At 49.4% G+C, this 15,968-nt stretch overlaps 1 protein-coding gene across 1 annotated transcript; it reads left to right on the top strand.

The window, feature by feature from the left end:
• Nucleotides 1-2,739: 2,739 nt before the first annotated feature.
• Nucleotides 2,740-5,994, top strand: LOC104046172 (zona pellucida sperm-binding protein 3). Its single transcript, XM_009506274.2, has 9 exons — nucleotides 2,740-3,138; nucleotides 3,955-4,073; nucleotides 4,155-4,258; nucleotides 4,471-4,648; nucleotides 4,724-4,844; nucleotides 4,951-5,042; nucleotides 5,112-5,257; nucleotides 5,534-5,653; nucleotides 5,864-5,994. The coding sequence occupies exons 1-9, from the start codon at nucleotides 2,740-2,742 to the stop codon at nucleotides 5,992-5,994; spliced, it is 1,410 nt and encodes a 469-aa protein (XP_009504569.1).
• The last annotated feature ends 9,974 nt before the right edge of the window (nucleotides 5,995-15,968 follow it).

Below are 15,968 nucleotides of genomic sequence, written 5' to 3'. Positions count from 1 at the left end.
ATCAGGGTGACGTTTCAATGTCATTTTACAATCAGGTGGCATTTCAGTGTCATTTTACTGTCATTACTCATGGTGGGTGAGGCAAAACCCCTGGCAATTCTTTCACAAGCGGGATCTGAGCTGCTGCACTGCAGGCTCAGTGATAGCATCATTTTCTCAGAGACCGGTGAAGAGAGGTTGGTGTTGCTTAATGAGCCTTATAGAAGCATGTGGTGTCTCAGGTAAGGAGATGTTGCTTAAACAGTGCCAGACAAGTATTCAATTCCCCTATTAATACAGTATTTAACACTCCAGTGAAAGAACACCCTGGAAAATAAACAGGTGCCTTCGGATGAGCCATCTAGAGAAAAAGTGCTGACAGTGCAGTTCTTTTCCACGCCTGACAGAGAAATTATTTTTCTTATCTCAGGTGGTGAAGTTGTGTATAAAAATGAAAAACTCAGGAGGAGACCCATCCCAAAGGGAAGATGTGATATTGCTTCCAAAGCATAGATCAAAGACCTCCACTGTGGGACTTATCCTGCTCAACGAAAGGCTTTCCAAGTAGCATGGATGGGGTGTATGCAACTGTTGGCCTTTCCCTTCTAGCAGAGCTCAGTAAAGACACTGAGCTCCTATTAGCCCAGGGAAGGAAAGACCACTGTGGCAAAAGGGAGATTGCTCCCAGTGTCCTTCATTCCTGAAGGAAATCTATAGTTGGAGGATCTTGCAGATGGAAAGGGCTATTCCTTCAGAACTATTAAATACAGATTACAGTGATGGATGCAGCACTCACTGTGGTGTGAGAGCCAGGAGGTGGTGGATGGGGGTTTTTTTTTGCTGCTTATTGATCTCTTTTGCACCGAAATGAGAATAAAAGCTGTTCCCCACCAACAGGATCAGACTTTTAAGGCCAGTGAATCTGCCATCCCCATTTCATCCCAGACACCTGAATTTATTTTGCACCATCCCACTCCCGGTGATTTGACTTGCTAGCCTTTGGCTGGAGCTATTACAAGGCGTGAGAAACACACCTTTAGCACAGAGACTTTAGGCTGTGTTAGTGTGAGACACAGGTCTCGGGCTGTATGTGGCTCCTAGGGTTTCTAGGTGAATGGCACCTCTCCCTTTGGAGCAGGAACAAAGGTGCATGGGGTGCAGGCACCCATCTACGTAGACCTGGTTCCTCATTGAGATGGTTTGCAGAAGGTAGGGTGCAAACCCCTGGACCTTCAGTGCTGTGTCCTGCTGCTGGGCTGGGTGACGGGGCTGTGGGCAGCATGAGCATCACCATCCATCCTCCTGGGTGCCTTCGGCTGCAGGAGCCTCCCTGCACAAGCCCAGCTTGCAGGGTAAAAGACACCAACCCAGGGGAGGAATGAGCTGGGTATGGAGATGACCCACTGCTTGCTGAATTAATAAAGAGGGCTTGAGCTGCTGGAGAGTTTTTTTTTTTGTTGTATCATTTATTCATCACTCATAAAAATGTCATGGGCAAGGGTGGGACATGGAGATCATGCCAGAAAAGGATGCTGTGCACATGTGTGGCATTATTGATGTTTTGGGGAAACAACAGAGAATGCCTAATGCATGGGCTAGCAAGGGAAGGGGATCCCACCAGGAATTTGGGTGCACCCCCTTGGTCTTAGTGGGAGCTTTGCTCATCCAGCTCATCACTGCAGCCTCCCCTAAAAGCAAATGGTGCGGGTCACCCCACCCCAAACCTATCCCACAGATCCTAGCAGACCAGGAGGAAGCTGCTTCAGCCAGTAAACCCCATTTCCCTGGTCACCCACGTAAAGCAGCATTAGAAACACAGCATGGACACAAGCACAAAGGCTAAAAAAACTCCTTCTGGCTTGTTCAGCTGCACCATGAAGAGTGGGTGCATGCAGGGTATCACCCCTGTGTTGAGGGAACCCTGCTCACTGGGCTCTGCCACCACAGCAAGCAGCTATATGTGACACCCCCCCCAACTTCTTCATCCAGACTGGCAATGTAAAGCCAGTAGTCATCATACTGTACACACAAACAGCTGTGCCAATTAGCATAATTAACACACAAGGGTTAATTAATATCTTGATTATGCCTGCCATTCACTTATCAGCTGCTATTATGGGAAGATTGGCTTTGGTACCTCTGCTTTCTATGTAAATAAGCTGGCTATGATACCTTCATTACTCCATATATATAATTACCCAGCGCAGATACCCATTAAATCAAGCACAGACAGATTGCCAACACACGTGGGCCAGAGCCCAGGTGGATTTTGCAGTTAAAGTCCTCTCCATTTCTGAACATGCCACCATGACTGGTGCTCCACGACCTGGGTTTTGGGGAATTGCTGATGCTGATGATGTAGGGGAGACCAGGGGAGAAATGCCTGTGGGACCCTGGCCAAGCCATTGCCATGCTGGTGGTCAAAACTGGCTCCATCTCACATAGCAAGAAGGACACAGGCACAGGTACAAGAGGGCTTGTGGCCAGCTGGCCACCAAGGAGGCAACAGCAAGATTGTAGGACATGGGACAAACCGCTCCAGGGCAATTTCAGGTGCAGGTTCAGGGAAATCACCCTCCATGTGCCAACAGGAAGGTGTGGTCCAAGCTGGATCCCATTGCCCTGGGCTGCTCCTAGCTGGGTGGGAGCCATGCCTGCCACTCCCAGGTGTGCCCCATCTGAGCTGGGGCTGCTGGGAGTGCTGGTATAAAAGGCTCTTGAGCAGCATTTGCTCCATGAGCTAGTTTTGTTGGGATCAAGATGGGGCCTGGAGGTAGCCTGGGTGCAGCTCTGTTCTGCTGTGTGCTGATTGAAGCAGCATCTTATAGCCCATGGGGTTTCCCTCAAACAGACCTGGGAGTCTGGGGGGACTCTTCTTGGACTCAGCCCCATGTGCCTTCCTTCTCCCAGTCCTCTCCCTGGGCATGGGTGGACATCTCCCAGCTTCAGGCTGCTGCCCCACTGCACCCTGTGGCTGTGGACTGCCAGGAGGCGCAGGTGGTGGTGACAGTGCACAGGGACCTCTTTGGTATGGGACGCCTCGTCAGGGCTGCAGATTTGACCCTGGGTTCAGCTGCCTGCTTGCCTGTGGCCCAGAGTGAGGTGGACAACACGGTGACCTTTGTGGCTGGGCTGCATGAGTGTGGCAGCACCTTGCAGGTGAGTGGGATGCCAGGGTGAGGGGCTGCTCCATCCCTAGTAATGCTGCATAGGTAACAGACCTTCTCTGGGCTTTGACCAGCACTGAGTGGGTAAATGGACATTTACCAATGGGTATTGTGGACAGCCTAACTGTTAAAGAGAAATGTGCCATCATACTGCCTAATTTGTCTTCACAAAGATCTTGGTCTCAGAAATGACCTGGTGAAGGTGATGCCAGGGCTTGGGGTGAGGAGGGGCTCATCTGGTTGTAGCAGCTCTTCAGTGAGGGCTGATGTGACCCTAGCAGAGCTAGTTTTTGGAGCATGGGTACCATCCTTAAGGCCTAGATGAGTTGCATGCTCAACAGCAAGCAAGGCTTGTAGTGGTTTTATGACAGATACAAACAGATGCCTGAGTATATGGGAGAACTGGGCATAACTTGAAATTGCAGTGACTGTTGCTGGGAAAGGGTCTTGCTGACCTCTTTAGCAGGAGAGGACAAAGCTGACTGGGGCTGGTGTGCCCCAGCTTACCTGGGGGATAAGGTTTGCAGACCTACTGTCCTACAACCCTTTGACGCCTGATGTTGGTACTGGCAGGAGTGATGAAGTCATCAAGACTGACCTCCTGCAGGGCTGCACCCTTGAACCCTGTGCTGGGATGTCAATAGAAGCTTGATGGAATCCTAGATACACTGGATTGGGAATGTGGAGGAGAGCCTGTGCCTTTGCAGCTAATGGATCCGTGGGTTGACTGTGCTGTCTGATGGTGTTAAGCTTCTGGTTGACTGGCTTGTTTTACTGACTTATCAGCTCTCCCAAATGTCCCTTCCAGATGACCCCAGACTCCTTGATTTACAAAACAAATCTGTCCTACAAACCTACTCCTTCTGGCAACCTGGTTATTGTAAGGACCAATGCAGCTGTGGTTCCTATTGAGTGTTACTATCCTAGGTGAGCAAATGTGGCTGCCCCTGCTCCTATGGACCTGAGGTGGTGGTGACATCTTTGTTAATGCACATCTATTCCATTTAGGAAAAGCAATGTGAGCAGCGATGCTGTCCGGCCCACATGGGCTCCCTTTCGCTCCACTCTGTCGGTTGAGGAAAGGCTGATGTTCTCCCTACGCCTCATGAATGGTGCGTGCAGACCTGGCAGCATTGTTTCCCTCAGGTTCCTGCCCCTGCCAGCTCCTGGCCACATGCTGAGAGCCCAAAGAGAGCTATCTGGGCTAGAATAAATCTTTCAGGAGTTTTGTGGGAGGTTGCTCCTTAGTTAAAAGGCCCCATGTGCAAGGGAGGGCAATGTGCATGTCTCCAAAGTGACCTGTAGCCTTGAATGTGCCTTCCAGATGACTGGAGTGCTGAAAGACTCTCCAATGGCTTCCAGCTCGGGGAAAGTCTGCACCTCCAGGCTGATGTTGCTTCTGGGGATCATGTACCTCTAAGGCTCTTTGTGGATGACTGTGTTGCTACTCTGAGTCCAGACAGGAACTCCTCTCCCCGATACACCTTTATTGACCTCAGCGGGTAAGGGGTGCAGCGCTTTCTGGGTGGTACTACTGTAGCTGGCTGGGATGTCCCTGACTTCTGACCCTTGTCCAGGTGCTTGGTGGATGGGAGATCAGATGACACCACTTCAGCCTTCATCTCTCCAAGGCCGAGGCAGGAAACGCTGCAGTTCATGGTTGATGCATTCAAGTTTGCAGGAGATGACAGAAACTTGGTGAGATGTGGTACCCACTCTACCTCCCCCAGCATGTTCAGGAGCTGTGCTGCTCTGCATGAACAAATTTAATTAACCTTGGATGTTGGTTTAATTTCCTTTCCAGATCTACATCACCTGCCACCTGAAGGTCTCCCCAGCTGACCAAGCCCCAGATCCTTTGAACAAGGCCTGTTCCTTCAGTAAAGCCAGCAGCCTGTAAGTAGCTGGTACATATAGGGAGGGGACCAGCCTGGAGAACAGGACTTACAGGTAATTCTGTTTCAGCTGGGCTCCACTGGAGGGTACTGGAGACATCTGCAGCTGCTGTGAGACTGGCAACTGTCCACTGTATGGAGGATACTCCCGGAGAACTAACCCTCCAGCCAGATGGCCAGGGAGGCGCTTGAAGAGAGACATCCTTTCCAAGCAAGGTAGGGCTTTGTGTCCAAAATGTAGCCCCCAAGGCAGGGTGACCCTCCAGGTTGGGGTGGCCAAGATGCTGGAAGATATTTAGCAAATGCATCTCATGTTAAGGACAAACCTAGCTCTTCTCCAACGTCCTTGGGCATTGTAACTGTGCCTGTGTCCTTATTTTTAAAACTACTGGAAAATTCCTCTTGCAGGGTCCACGTTTCTGTAAACCCTGAAATCCAGAATAAGCAGGAATTACCTCCCCTGTGAACTCATTCACATCCATCTCTTCTTAGGTGGGTCCTCAAGGGCAGCAGAGGCTGAAATCTCAGTTGGACCACTATTAATCCTTGATCCAGCTCAGGGATTATGGAGTTCCTCAGGAGGTCTTGCACCAGCAGGGAAGTCTCCACATGGTATGTGGGGTTTTTTTTGTGTATTCAGGTCTTAATTGAAGGTGACTTAGGTTAATCTAGTTATGAATTTCACACCAGGACAGAGATTTTCTAGTATAATCACCTAAAAACAGTGTGGGGGACTTCTTCCCAAAGCTGCCTGCAAGTTCATCCACTGACAGATGGTGGAAAACCATTGAATGTGTGGTAAGAGACTCTTATCTCTTCCAGGTGCTGCTGAAGGATTTCCTACGCTGGTCCAAGTTGTCATGCTCACGACAGCCACTGTGCTGAGCTTAACTGCTCTCGGGCTCTTTCTTGTGTGCAGAAAATGTAGCTGCCCTCCTGGAGTGTCATTGTAACTCCCTGACCCTAATAAAGAGAAATGTTTCTGTTCTCCCCTTGTGTCCTCAGTGGGGAGTGAAGACTGCAGTTAACCTTTGCTTGGGTCCGCCCCAATGGGCGTTGGGGCTGTACTCAGGCAGCACTCTTCAGGGAAGCCATCTCCTGGGGTGTCCACATGCTCTAGGGAAGCCACCAACGAACTAGTGGTGGGACCAAAGACATGGAGAGCTGTTGCCACCTGCAAGTGCCATCGTTTGGGAGATCCTTTAAGATGGAAGGTGCCTCTCTGCAGGAAGACTTTCCAAATGTCCAGTGCTGCTGTTGAGGCTCCTCATATGTTGTATGCTTGGCATGCAATGCTGTGCCTGATAGCAAGGAATCCTAAATACTGGCTGCAAACAAGGCATGGCTCCTATTTTCAGGAAAATGAGGGAAGAATTGATGCTGCCAACAGATGCTATAATGGATTCCTGACTCCAGTAAGTCCTGTTTGCTCCTCCTTAGCAGGGGTGATGATACTGGAGGGCGTGACAACAGCAGCTCTCTTTTGGGCTTGTTGGTGTGAGTTGTTGCAACCTGAGTGAGCAGGTACTACCTCCTGAAGGACACAACAGCAGCTCTAATTTTGGGATTTTTGTGGGTGTTGCCTGAGTATGGCTTCTGCTGCTGGGAGAACTGGGAAAAACTTGGTGTTGGAGGTGGACAAGGGCTGAAGATGGGTGTTGCTTCTAGTTGGTATGGCATCAGCTGTATGGAGAGCAGGGAGCAATGGCTGGATGGGGAGGTAGAGCTGGTGACTTTACTTAAGAGAAAGAGGACAAATAGCTACTGGTCCACCCACTCTAAGCATTTATATTTTAAATATAAAGGAGGTGAAGCCCTCAGCCAGTAGGTCTGCCTAGATTATAGTCACCGTTCCTTGCAGCAGCCTTGGGGACTCTGTCCCTGCTGTGCTGGAAGAGCTGTGCTACAGGGCACAGGAGTCCATATTGCACTCACTTTGCATCAAAATGCATGAGATAAGCCTTAAAGCTATGTTAAATAGCTCTCCTTGCTCTGTGGCTTTCCCTTCTATGCAACATAGCTTATCCTGACCTCTTGGCTTAGGCTGCTGAAGGCCTGAGGTATCTTCTGCCTGGTGGAATTCAAGTTGGGTATGAGCTTTTGGTGTGTTGACCCCTAATATGGTGGGTTGAACACCAGTTGAACTTCTCAGGAGCTTGAGTAACACAAATATTTCTTAAAAGTAGCTTGCTTACCCTGGGCTGTGTGTCACCTGCAGCTGTGTCCTCAAGGAGCAGTGGTCACCTCCCCTCCAACCTGGAGGCTGCATGACTTTCTTATCCCATGGCTGGAGGGCCATGTGCTTTGAGGTGCCACTTGGTGTAAAGATTATAGCTCTGCATCAGGTTAGCTAATCACCTTACGTAGTGTGGGACCCTGAGCACAACAATGGGGTCAGATTCCTTGAAGACTGGATGCGCCTTGGTTGGCGCTGATGACCCTTGTGTGCTTTGCAAGGAGAATCCCCAAGCCTGTTGATTCCCTCTCCATCCTTCTGGTCTAAATGACCTTATGCCTCATGTTCTTGCTTTCTATATTCTGGGAGAATTCAAAGACCTGATCTTTGCAACAGCCTTTTCTGAGCTGAGGAAACTATTCTTGGCCCTGGATAAAGAGTAAAAATGGGTAAAGCAGTAAGGCTGATTCAGAGCAATGCCAGCAGCCCCAGTTCTTAGACGTCTGGTCTTTCGCTAGTGCCTTCTGAAAACTGCTGCTGTTAAAGGCATTGAATTTGGCAGCTGAAGGCTGGAAACAGTGCATCTGCCCTTAAGCTCTTGGCTGCATTCCCCTAGCCATTAGGATGTGATCTAGTGATGCTGCTTCTCCTTACAACATACTCTAACAAAGCCCGAGTGCAGCTACAGATCTGCAAATGAGCCTTCCCTAACACTGAGAAATCAGCTTGGCATTTGTGCTCTGTGGGCTTGGCAGGATGTGGAGCAGGAACCCCCTCACCAGGCAAGCTTGGTTGGAAAGCCTGGGGATGATGTACTTAGGGCAAACATTTCCTGCTTCTGTTTTCAGTGAATTAAGCAGATGAGCTGAAATAATCAGGTGGGAAAATGAGACGGTCATGTAAGATTTTTTTTTGGCTGAAATCTTCACAGATCAGGCTGTCAGCCTTCATGTTTAATGCACAAGCAACTTCCTGGAGGAGCTACAAAAGATTAAGAAAAAATAGGTTTTAATTTTTACCTTGACAGGGTGACATACTGTGAGGCTGAGCTGAGTGTGGCCAGGCTGTGATGTTATTCCTCAAAAGGCTGTTGGTGTTCCTCCCAAGGGCATGCAGACCCAGCCCTGTCCTCTGGGTGGGAACTTGAAGGCTGTCTTTTACAGGCAGTCCCCCATCTGTCCTAAGGCCCCTCATTGATTGATAAAGCCAATTTCTTCTCACTCTCCAAAGAAACCTGCCACTGAGCAGGGCCTGCTGCTCTTGTCACTGTTGGCCTATGCCACAGGGGTTTGACTGTGACCTGTGCCCCTCTGGGTGTCACAGCTGGAAGAGCTTGTGAAAGCCCAGCCCTATGCTGGGCAGGTACTGCCAGCACTGCCTCCCTTCCCAGACCTTTGGAATATGTTTATTAATAAACAAGCCATGCTTTGTGGTTTTTTCTTCTTAATGCAAGATGTGGACTTGTGACCTCCTATGGTGCAGGGTCTAAGGAGGCAGTCATCAGTATAGGACTTCTCTAAGGGCTTCAGCATTTAGCTTAGGAAATGGGGAAGATATCTGGCTGGGTTTTTGGATCTGATCCTATTAGCACTAATCCCTGAGGCTGTGCTCAGACCCTCTTTTGAGGCCCATCTTCAGCAGGAAAGACTTGTACTGGGAGTTGCTGTGCTCTGGGCTGTTGTATCTTCCTGCCAAACCCCATTCCCAGCCCAGGAGGGGCAGTACACCAACTAATGCTGCTTATAATGCTGTTGGCTTCCCTTGTGATAGCCAGCACATCTGTGGATTTTAGTGTTATAATTCAACATAGCTACTCATTCTTCAATGAATTATTAATCCCAAACAACTCTTTCCCCCTATTTACTATGAAAAAAACCTGATAGAAAGGCTGAGGAGGAGATGGGTTTAGCGGAGAAAGCTCCAGGAAATCCAGCCCCAAGTGATGGCTCCCAAAGTTGGGATTGCTGTAGGTGGATTAAGGAGATGGGGAAGCAAGGATGTCTCATGGAGGATGATTAAGAGACCAGGCAGGAATTTACTGCTTGATGTTCTTAAGAGTTCAGTAGTGCCAGATGCTGCTTCACTGCCTCTAAAGGCACCGAGGCCTCTTGCTGGAGCTGTAGTAGGGGATGTTGCTAGCCCATTTTTCCTGCCTTGTTTAACACAGCCCTGTGCACAGAAAGTGCAGGGCATGTGCTGGTGGTGATGCCCTACTCACCTGCTGTTCTCCACGTAAGAGCCCCATCAACCCCAGTCCCATAACTGGTGCTTCTGGACTTCATTAGCATTCACTTCCCTTGCACATGTGAACATCTGAGTAAAGACTTAATTAGAAAGCTGTAAGATGCTGGCAGAAAAATCAGTTTGTGGGAATTAATAATGTGAACATGGTCCTTCCCTCTGACCATGGTTCACCCTTATCTTCCAACTTAAGGGGTTGCAGTTTATTTTTAAGCAGGATATTTGACATGGCAAGATTTGAGGTGCTTCAGTCCATCCCATGGGACTATCCCCTTCATGGTACTGCCATCCATCCTACAGCAGAAGAGACCTTTCTGCAAAGGTTTCCTGGTCTGTAAGGTAGATAGCTTAAAAAAAAAAAAGGCAACTAAAATTTCCAAATTTGCTTGAAACCTCTAGGTGTGTGCAGCCAGGGTGTCATTTCAGGGGTTTATTCTCCAGTTTCTAAAGGAAGAAGCCTCATCTGTTATCCCTGAACTGCTTGCCTTGCAATTAAACACAAAGAAAACCTGGTTTGTGGAATCCTACAGCGGCAGGGAGCTACATCTGCCCAGGCCAAGGACTTCCTTGCCATATTTATTGCCTTTTTATTTTCCTCCTAAGCCAACAGCCCTCTTGCCTTAAATGCTGCATGTGTATAGCTGCAGACTTGGTCATTTAAATAGGAGTCTGCAGGCACCCATGCCCTGTTGTGCAAGGGGCTCCTTTCTACCCTTGGTTTACCCCTGTGAATATACTCCCTGATGTCCCAAGGATCCTATTTCTGCCCCACATGTTGTCTGGATCTCACCCTGATTTTTTTGTCTGCACTATTACCCTAGCTCAGGGGCCTTAGCTATACTCTCCCACAGAGGTGTCCCTGTTCCTGGAGTTCTGTGAGCACGTGGGAAGCTCATTAAAAATAAATAAATATTCCATGTACTGAAAGAAAGCAGGAAAAATACCCTCTGGTGTTCTAAAAACTCATCTTCTGTGTTTATTTTTCTTTTTAAATCTAAGAGTTGTGGGGAGAGGGGACCTGTGAGAAGGGCATTTCCACCGCTGATGTTATGTGGGGCTGGTCCTTGCAAGGGGAAAGCATCCCAGATGTGATGTGCTTGGATGTGAAGGGTCCAGGGATTTATTTCTTGTCAGGCTGAGGATGTGATATGAGTTGTGTCCTTTCTCAGCCCTCTGCATCCAGACATTTTTATTACAGACATTACATTACATTTTGATGCCCAAATTTATGCATTAGCATGTACAAACTGGCACCTGAGTATCAGGACTAATTTCCCAATAATGTATATTATCGATGCCCTGCCTGCATACGTTCAAGGGAATTGCTACACATTTTTTTCCTATTTTTTCCCTTTCTGTGATGATCAGCAAAGCAGAAGGTTATTCTAAGCCTTTGGATGCTGCTGGTGGAGCTTTTACAGGCAGTGAGCTTTGCAAAGGTGTTTCCTGAGCACTTAAATTGTTTATTGTAAATAATAACCATTTTCTCTGTGCAGACCTGGGGAAGCAACTGAAAAGGAAAATTTCTGGTATCTCTTACAGGAATTTATTCCCATCCAAGAGACAAAAGCATTTCCCCAAGGAACTGGAGTTAATTCACTTCTCATGTTTTTGCTGCCAGAAAAAAAATGTGCTGTGGTGTAAATGGAGATGAAGGAGCAAAAGCCATTTGAAAACACCGACAGTAACTGAAAGTTTTGTTGCATTTGCTGAGGTAATTTAGTGTAATTCCCTGCTAATGAATTAATGTACCACTTCTTGTTCATTATAGCTTTCCTAATTTGATTTGAGCTCTAAGTGCCAGCTAGTTAGCTTCATTACCAGCAAATATTAATGTAATAAAGCAGGTTTTGGTGGAGTCCTTCATTCCCAGCAAGCTTTGTATCCAGGTGATGTGCTAGGGGAGGGCTGGGAGGAGGAGGAAGAGGAAGTTCAGGGATGCTGTCCATCAGGGAGGCTTCATGGGTGCCCATCAGCTTCTGAATGTGCAGCATCATCTTTTGGTGGCGATGTCCAAGGGCTACAGCGTTGTTCCACCCTTGGCAGGAAAGATTCTGTTTCCCAGCAGCATTGCAGCATTACAGGGAGGAAAACCAGAAGCTAAAAGATATGGTCATTACATTAAATTAATCAACAATTTTTGGTTTATTTGTGGAGTGAGGGGAGCAGCCCTGGCTTTGCTTTTTAATAAATATAGCTTGTTCTTTAATAAATACATTGTAGGAAAGGTGAAGAAGAAGAAAGCAGAGTACAGGTGATGTTTGTTTGTGAAGACTGGTACACAAGTGTCTTTGGCCACACAGGGGAAAATGTCACTCTGCAGCCCCGTTTACTTATTTTTATATCTTCTTCCTCCTGTAAACTTAAACCATAGGCTTTGGCCAAGGCTGATGCTGGGATGGGGGATGAGCAGTCCCAAGGAGCCTTCCTACCATCTGCCTGCATGGCTGGGGAGCTGGGAGGGACAGAACGAGCTCTGCTTCAGTCATGTTCTTCGATGCAAATGGCTCCATGCATAATTTAAGCTCTGGTTTGCTTACACTGAGTAATTATCTCTGCTCCAGCTAAGAGGGGATGGGGAGGGAGAGCTTTCTTTTTTCAAGGACTTTTGTTGTTGTTTTCTGCCAAAAGTGTTTCCTAAGTGCTGGGTGAAAAGATTTCCCCATGCTGCAGTGGGTGTCCACTAGAGCCTGAGAGCTGGGCATCATCCGGCATCCCAGAGGTGACTGTGGATGTTGTCCCAGGCCGCTGCATGAGCCAACCACTGGGGAAATAATTTTTTTAAATCCATCACTGGAGGCCATTAGGTGGTTGTGAAAAGACACACTTTAACATAAAGCTGAGATGGGGATGTGATCCTATGACTCCAGATATGAGGTTATGAGGTCCCAAGCCTGGTCCTGACACCTCCTGGGACTTTGGGTACAGATTTTTATGAACTCATTGGGTCCCACCTGGCTCAGGTGGCCTTGGGGATGCAGCTCTGCTCCCCTTTGATACCAGGGCATTGCTGGACCCGGTAGCAGTGCTCCTTATTGCTGGCCAGTGCCAATGCCTTTGATTTTTCCTGTATTTCCACCCCCCACCCAATCCCCAACATTTTAATTATTTATTTGGAGCATGATTAATGTTTTGTCTGACGTTGTTCTGCCAGGGGAGGCCCGGTACATTTAGATTTAGCAAGATCTAATTAAGAAGTCCCATCAAGCATGTCATCCCTTGTCTTACAAGTACCTCCAGGGCTCCTCCAGTATGGCTGTGTTTTGGCAGGCTCAGCTGGACCCGACAGCTCTGGGTAGCCTGGGGTTCTTCAGGGGAGTGCTGCCCTGCAAAGAGGGGCTGTTCCAGCCAAGCACCGTTTGTCCCACGGTCAACGCAAGACCCCGATTGCTGCTGGCTCCAGAGTATGGAGATAAGAAGCGCTTTTAGTCTCAAATTTGCCCTTTCTGGCTACATTTTAGAGGGGACACTCTCCTCCTGAGAGCAGGATGTTGCCAGGCTGAAGCTGCCCGGTTCCCACGTCCCTACTGGAGATGAAGCATGGGGTGTTGATAACATTCACCCAAGGAGGTGATGTGACATGGGGCTGCCATGGCATCGGTGCTTGGCACAGATCTCTCAAAAGGGCAGTGAGGGCAGAGGCAGCCCCCGCGTAGGACACGCATGTGCATATGCATGCATGTACGCGTGTGTGGCCACTGCCACCCAGTGGTGGGAGAGCACCGAGCTGTCACCCAGCAAAATGCATTTTATAAGGTGAGATAACACAATAAACAAACATGTGTTATCCATTGGTGCAGGAAGGGCCTTATCCAAGTACTGGAAGGTTGAGCTCCAGGAGTGGTGGTCACTGGGGAAGCAGACTTTGCTGGGCTGCAGCTGGTGGTGGAGCTGCCAGCTCAGCTCAGCCTGTCAGGCAGAGACCCTCACCCCAAGTTTGGCTTCCCCATGGCCTTGGAAATATTAAATACCCTGGGCAGCCCCATCTGGGACCCCCACCCTCACCCTGCCCATGGCCCCAGGAGCCTGTTTAAGCTCAGCCTGGTTTTGTCGTTGTCAGTCCCTGCTTGAGCTGTGCTGCAGGGATGCTGCTCTCCAGCCATGCCCATCGACCACAAACTTATTCCCACTTTGCCTTGCACCTGCCTCATCCTCACTGCCTTGCCTTATGCTCCAAGCTCTCCATTGACACCAGGTTCCCCCTCATGCCCCTTCCCTCTCTTGCAGAAGGTGAGATGAAGGCTCCTGCCCACTGCCAGGTATCTATCCCAGCTCTCCATCCCTTTCTTTCCCTCTCCTGGCAGAGCAGGAGGTTTTCTTCAGATGTCCAGCTGACACTGCTCCATCCTTGGTTTATCGGCCCCAGAGGAGGCTGGAACCCATCATGAGCTTCTGGCTGAGCTGCTCATTCCACGAGGATGGAGAAGCTGCCCCAGGCACTGAGCAACTGGCAGCCATCCTGTGGTACAGAGGACTCTAGCAAGCTGTGAAATCACAGACTGGCAAGTGTGAGGCACAAACGAGAATTAATTAGTGTGCCATGGCCACGAGCACCCATTTCAGGCTTGTGTCTGGCCGGGCTCAGCTTTTATATCTCCATCCCGTGGCTGCCAGGAGGGCTCAGCTGGCAGAGCCCAGAGAGGAGCTTGAGCAGGAGAGCTACCCTGGTTGGGGGTTTAGTGCTGAATTGCATCGGTTGAATCCATAACCTAGTGCTAAGTCACTTAGTGCCCTGATCCGTGGTTTGGGTGTGCCCCTGAACCCGCCTTTCTCCTCCAGTGAGGATGCCCTGGGCTGGGGGTGAGGAGGCAAGGGGATGCAGGATGCTGCGGTAATGCCCGAGGGAGAGAGGGCTGGGTTTGTGCTGGGGGTGGTCTCAGTTTTGAGGTTGTGTGAGCAGCACGAGTATGCTCTGCGAGGTGCAGGGCTTGCATGCTCCTTGCTTCCTCCTTGCACAGCCTTTTCTTGCAAGAAGATAACTACCTCCAGAAAGTTATCTGGCTCCGAGGCAGGAGATAAGCAGAGCTAGGGAGGATGTGACCCCCAGCTTGCTGCACCGTGGAGAAAAATCAAGATGGGAAGGTGCAGCTGAGCTGCACCAGCCCACGGGGACCACAGCTTTTTTGGGGGTGATGCTGCTTTTCTCCGCATGAAGCACAGCACCCTGGCTGGGGGGGGTGAGTATGAGGAGGGAAGAGCCTTGGTGGCCCCCTCACAGATGGATTTAACCCCTGAAAGCTGGAAGGTGAGGCTGAAGGAGTGCTCCTCTTGCAGCTGTAAAGAAGCATCATTGTACAAAGCGCCGGTACATCACTTGCAGTAATTCAGCTGTGGAACAGCAAGGAACAAATAAGACAAGATGCTGCACATTAGCAGAGGCAGGAGGCATAGCTTCTCCCTTCAAAAACAAAGCATTTGTCTTCCAGCCGCAGCAAGCAACCAGCCCCGAGCGGTGCATTGGAGGGCCAGCTAAAAATCCAGGGATGCTTTTACCAGCTGATGAGCTACAAGCGGGGCTGGTGGTAGCCTGGCCTGAGCCAGTGCTATGTGAAATAAAGCCCACCGCTGTGGGGGAAGAGGTTGCTGCAGTCCCCTGAGAGCAGATCATAATAGATTTGAGAAAAAAACCCCTCAATCTATGTTTGGGGACAGCTTGGTTTTTGGCTTCCCAGGGGTGGTCGGGATGAGTGCAGTGACCCACGGGTGCAGTCTGGGCTCCTGTCCCCTATAGAACCAGCTTTCCCAAAGCCTGTCCCCAAGCCAGAGCCTTCCTTAAGCTGGAAAATATCCCATTATCCACTTTGATGGCTGCCTTTCATGTCAGCAAGCTCAGAAATGATGTCTCCAGGCAGTTGGGGGCTATTTTCAGCCCTTGCCAAAGCGAGACGTAGCAAGACGGCTTCTTCTGGGGTGAAACTTTCCAGCTCAGTTTCATGAGCTGAAGGGACTGGGTGAGCTCCGATGAGTTTTTTCAAACTATAAATGCCAGTAGAGCCTCTCATAATTCAGGTCAACTTAAACAAGAGCTGCGGGGAGGGTCAGAGCCAGAGGATTTGAATGCAAAGATGAAATTCTGCTTTAAACCCCATCAGACCCTGACTCTGGCTGGAGCAGCTACCAAGCATCCTTCCTGGCCAAAAATCAGCAGGATGCATGGCAGAGGTACCCACCGTTCTGGGTCGTTGGCCAGTCCATGTCCTTGTTTTATTTGCTGATGGTTTCTTTATTGCTTCTTGGAGGAAACGAGCCCTTTGTGCCTTCCTTTGCCATCTCCAGCAACTCTCTGGTTGCTGGTTCAGGTGTTCCTGAGCAGGTTTTGGGAGCCAGAGGAGGTTTGGGGATGGAGGACAGGGACATTGCCAGGATGCTGGGGGGGAAAGGCTTGTTAGCTTGTTAATATGTGATGTTAAGAGAAAGACAAGGTGTTTTCCCAGTCCAGCTCCGGCTGCATTCCCCATCGCCCTCCCCATGACCACAAGATAACCTCAACCAGCTGAATCTAGTCTCTGC

This window comes from Phalacrocorax carbo, chromosome 7 (assembly GCF_963921805.1).
Source record: "Phalacrocorax carbo chromosome 7, bPhaCar2.1, whole genome shotgun sequence".
Classification (NCBI taxonomy): domain Eukaryota; kingdom Metazoa; phylum Chordata; class Aves; order Suliformes; family Phalacrocoracidae; genus Phalacrocorax; species Phalacrocorax carbo.
This window is presented reverse-complemented; position numbering and strand designations above follow the sequence as displayed.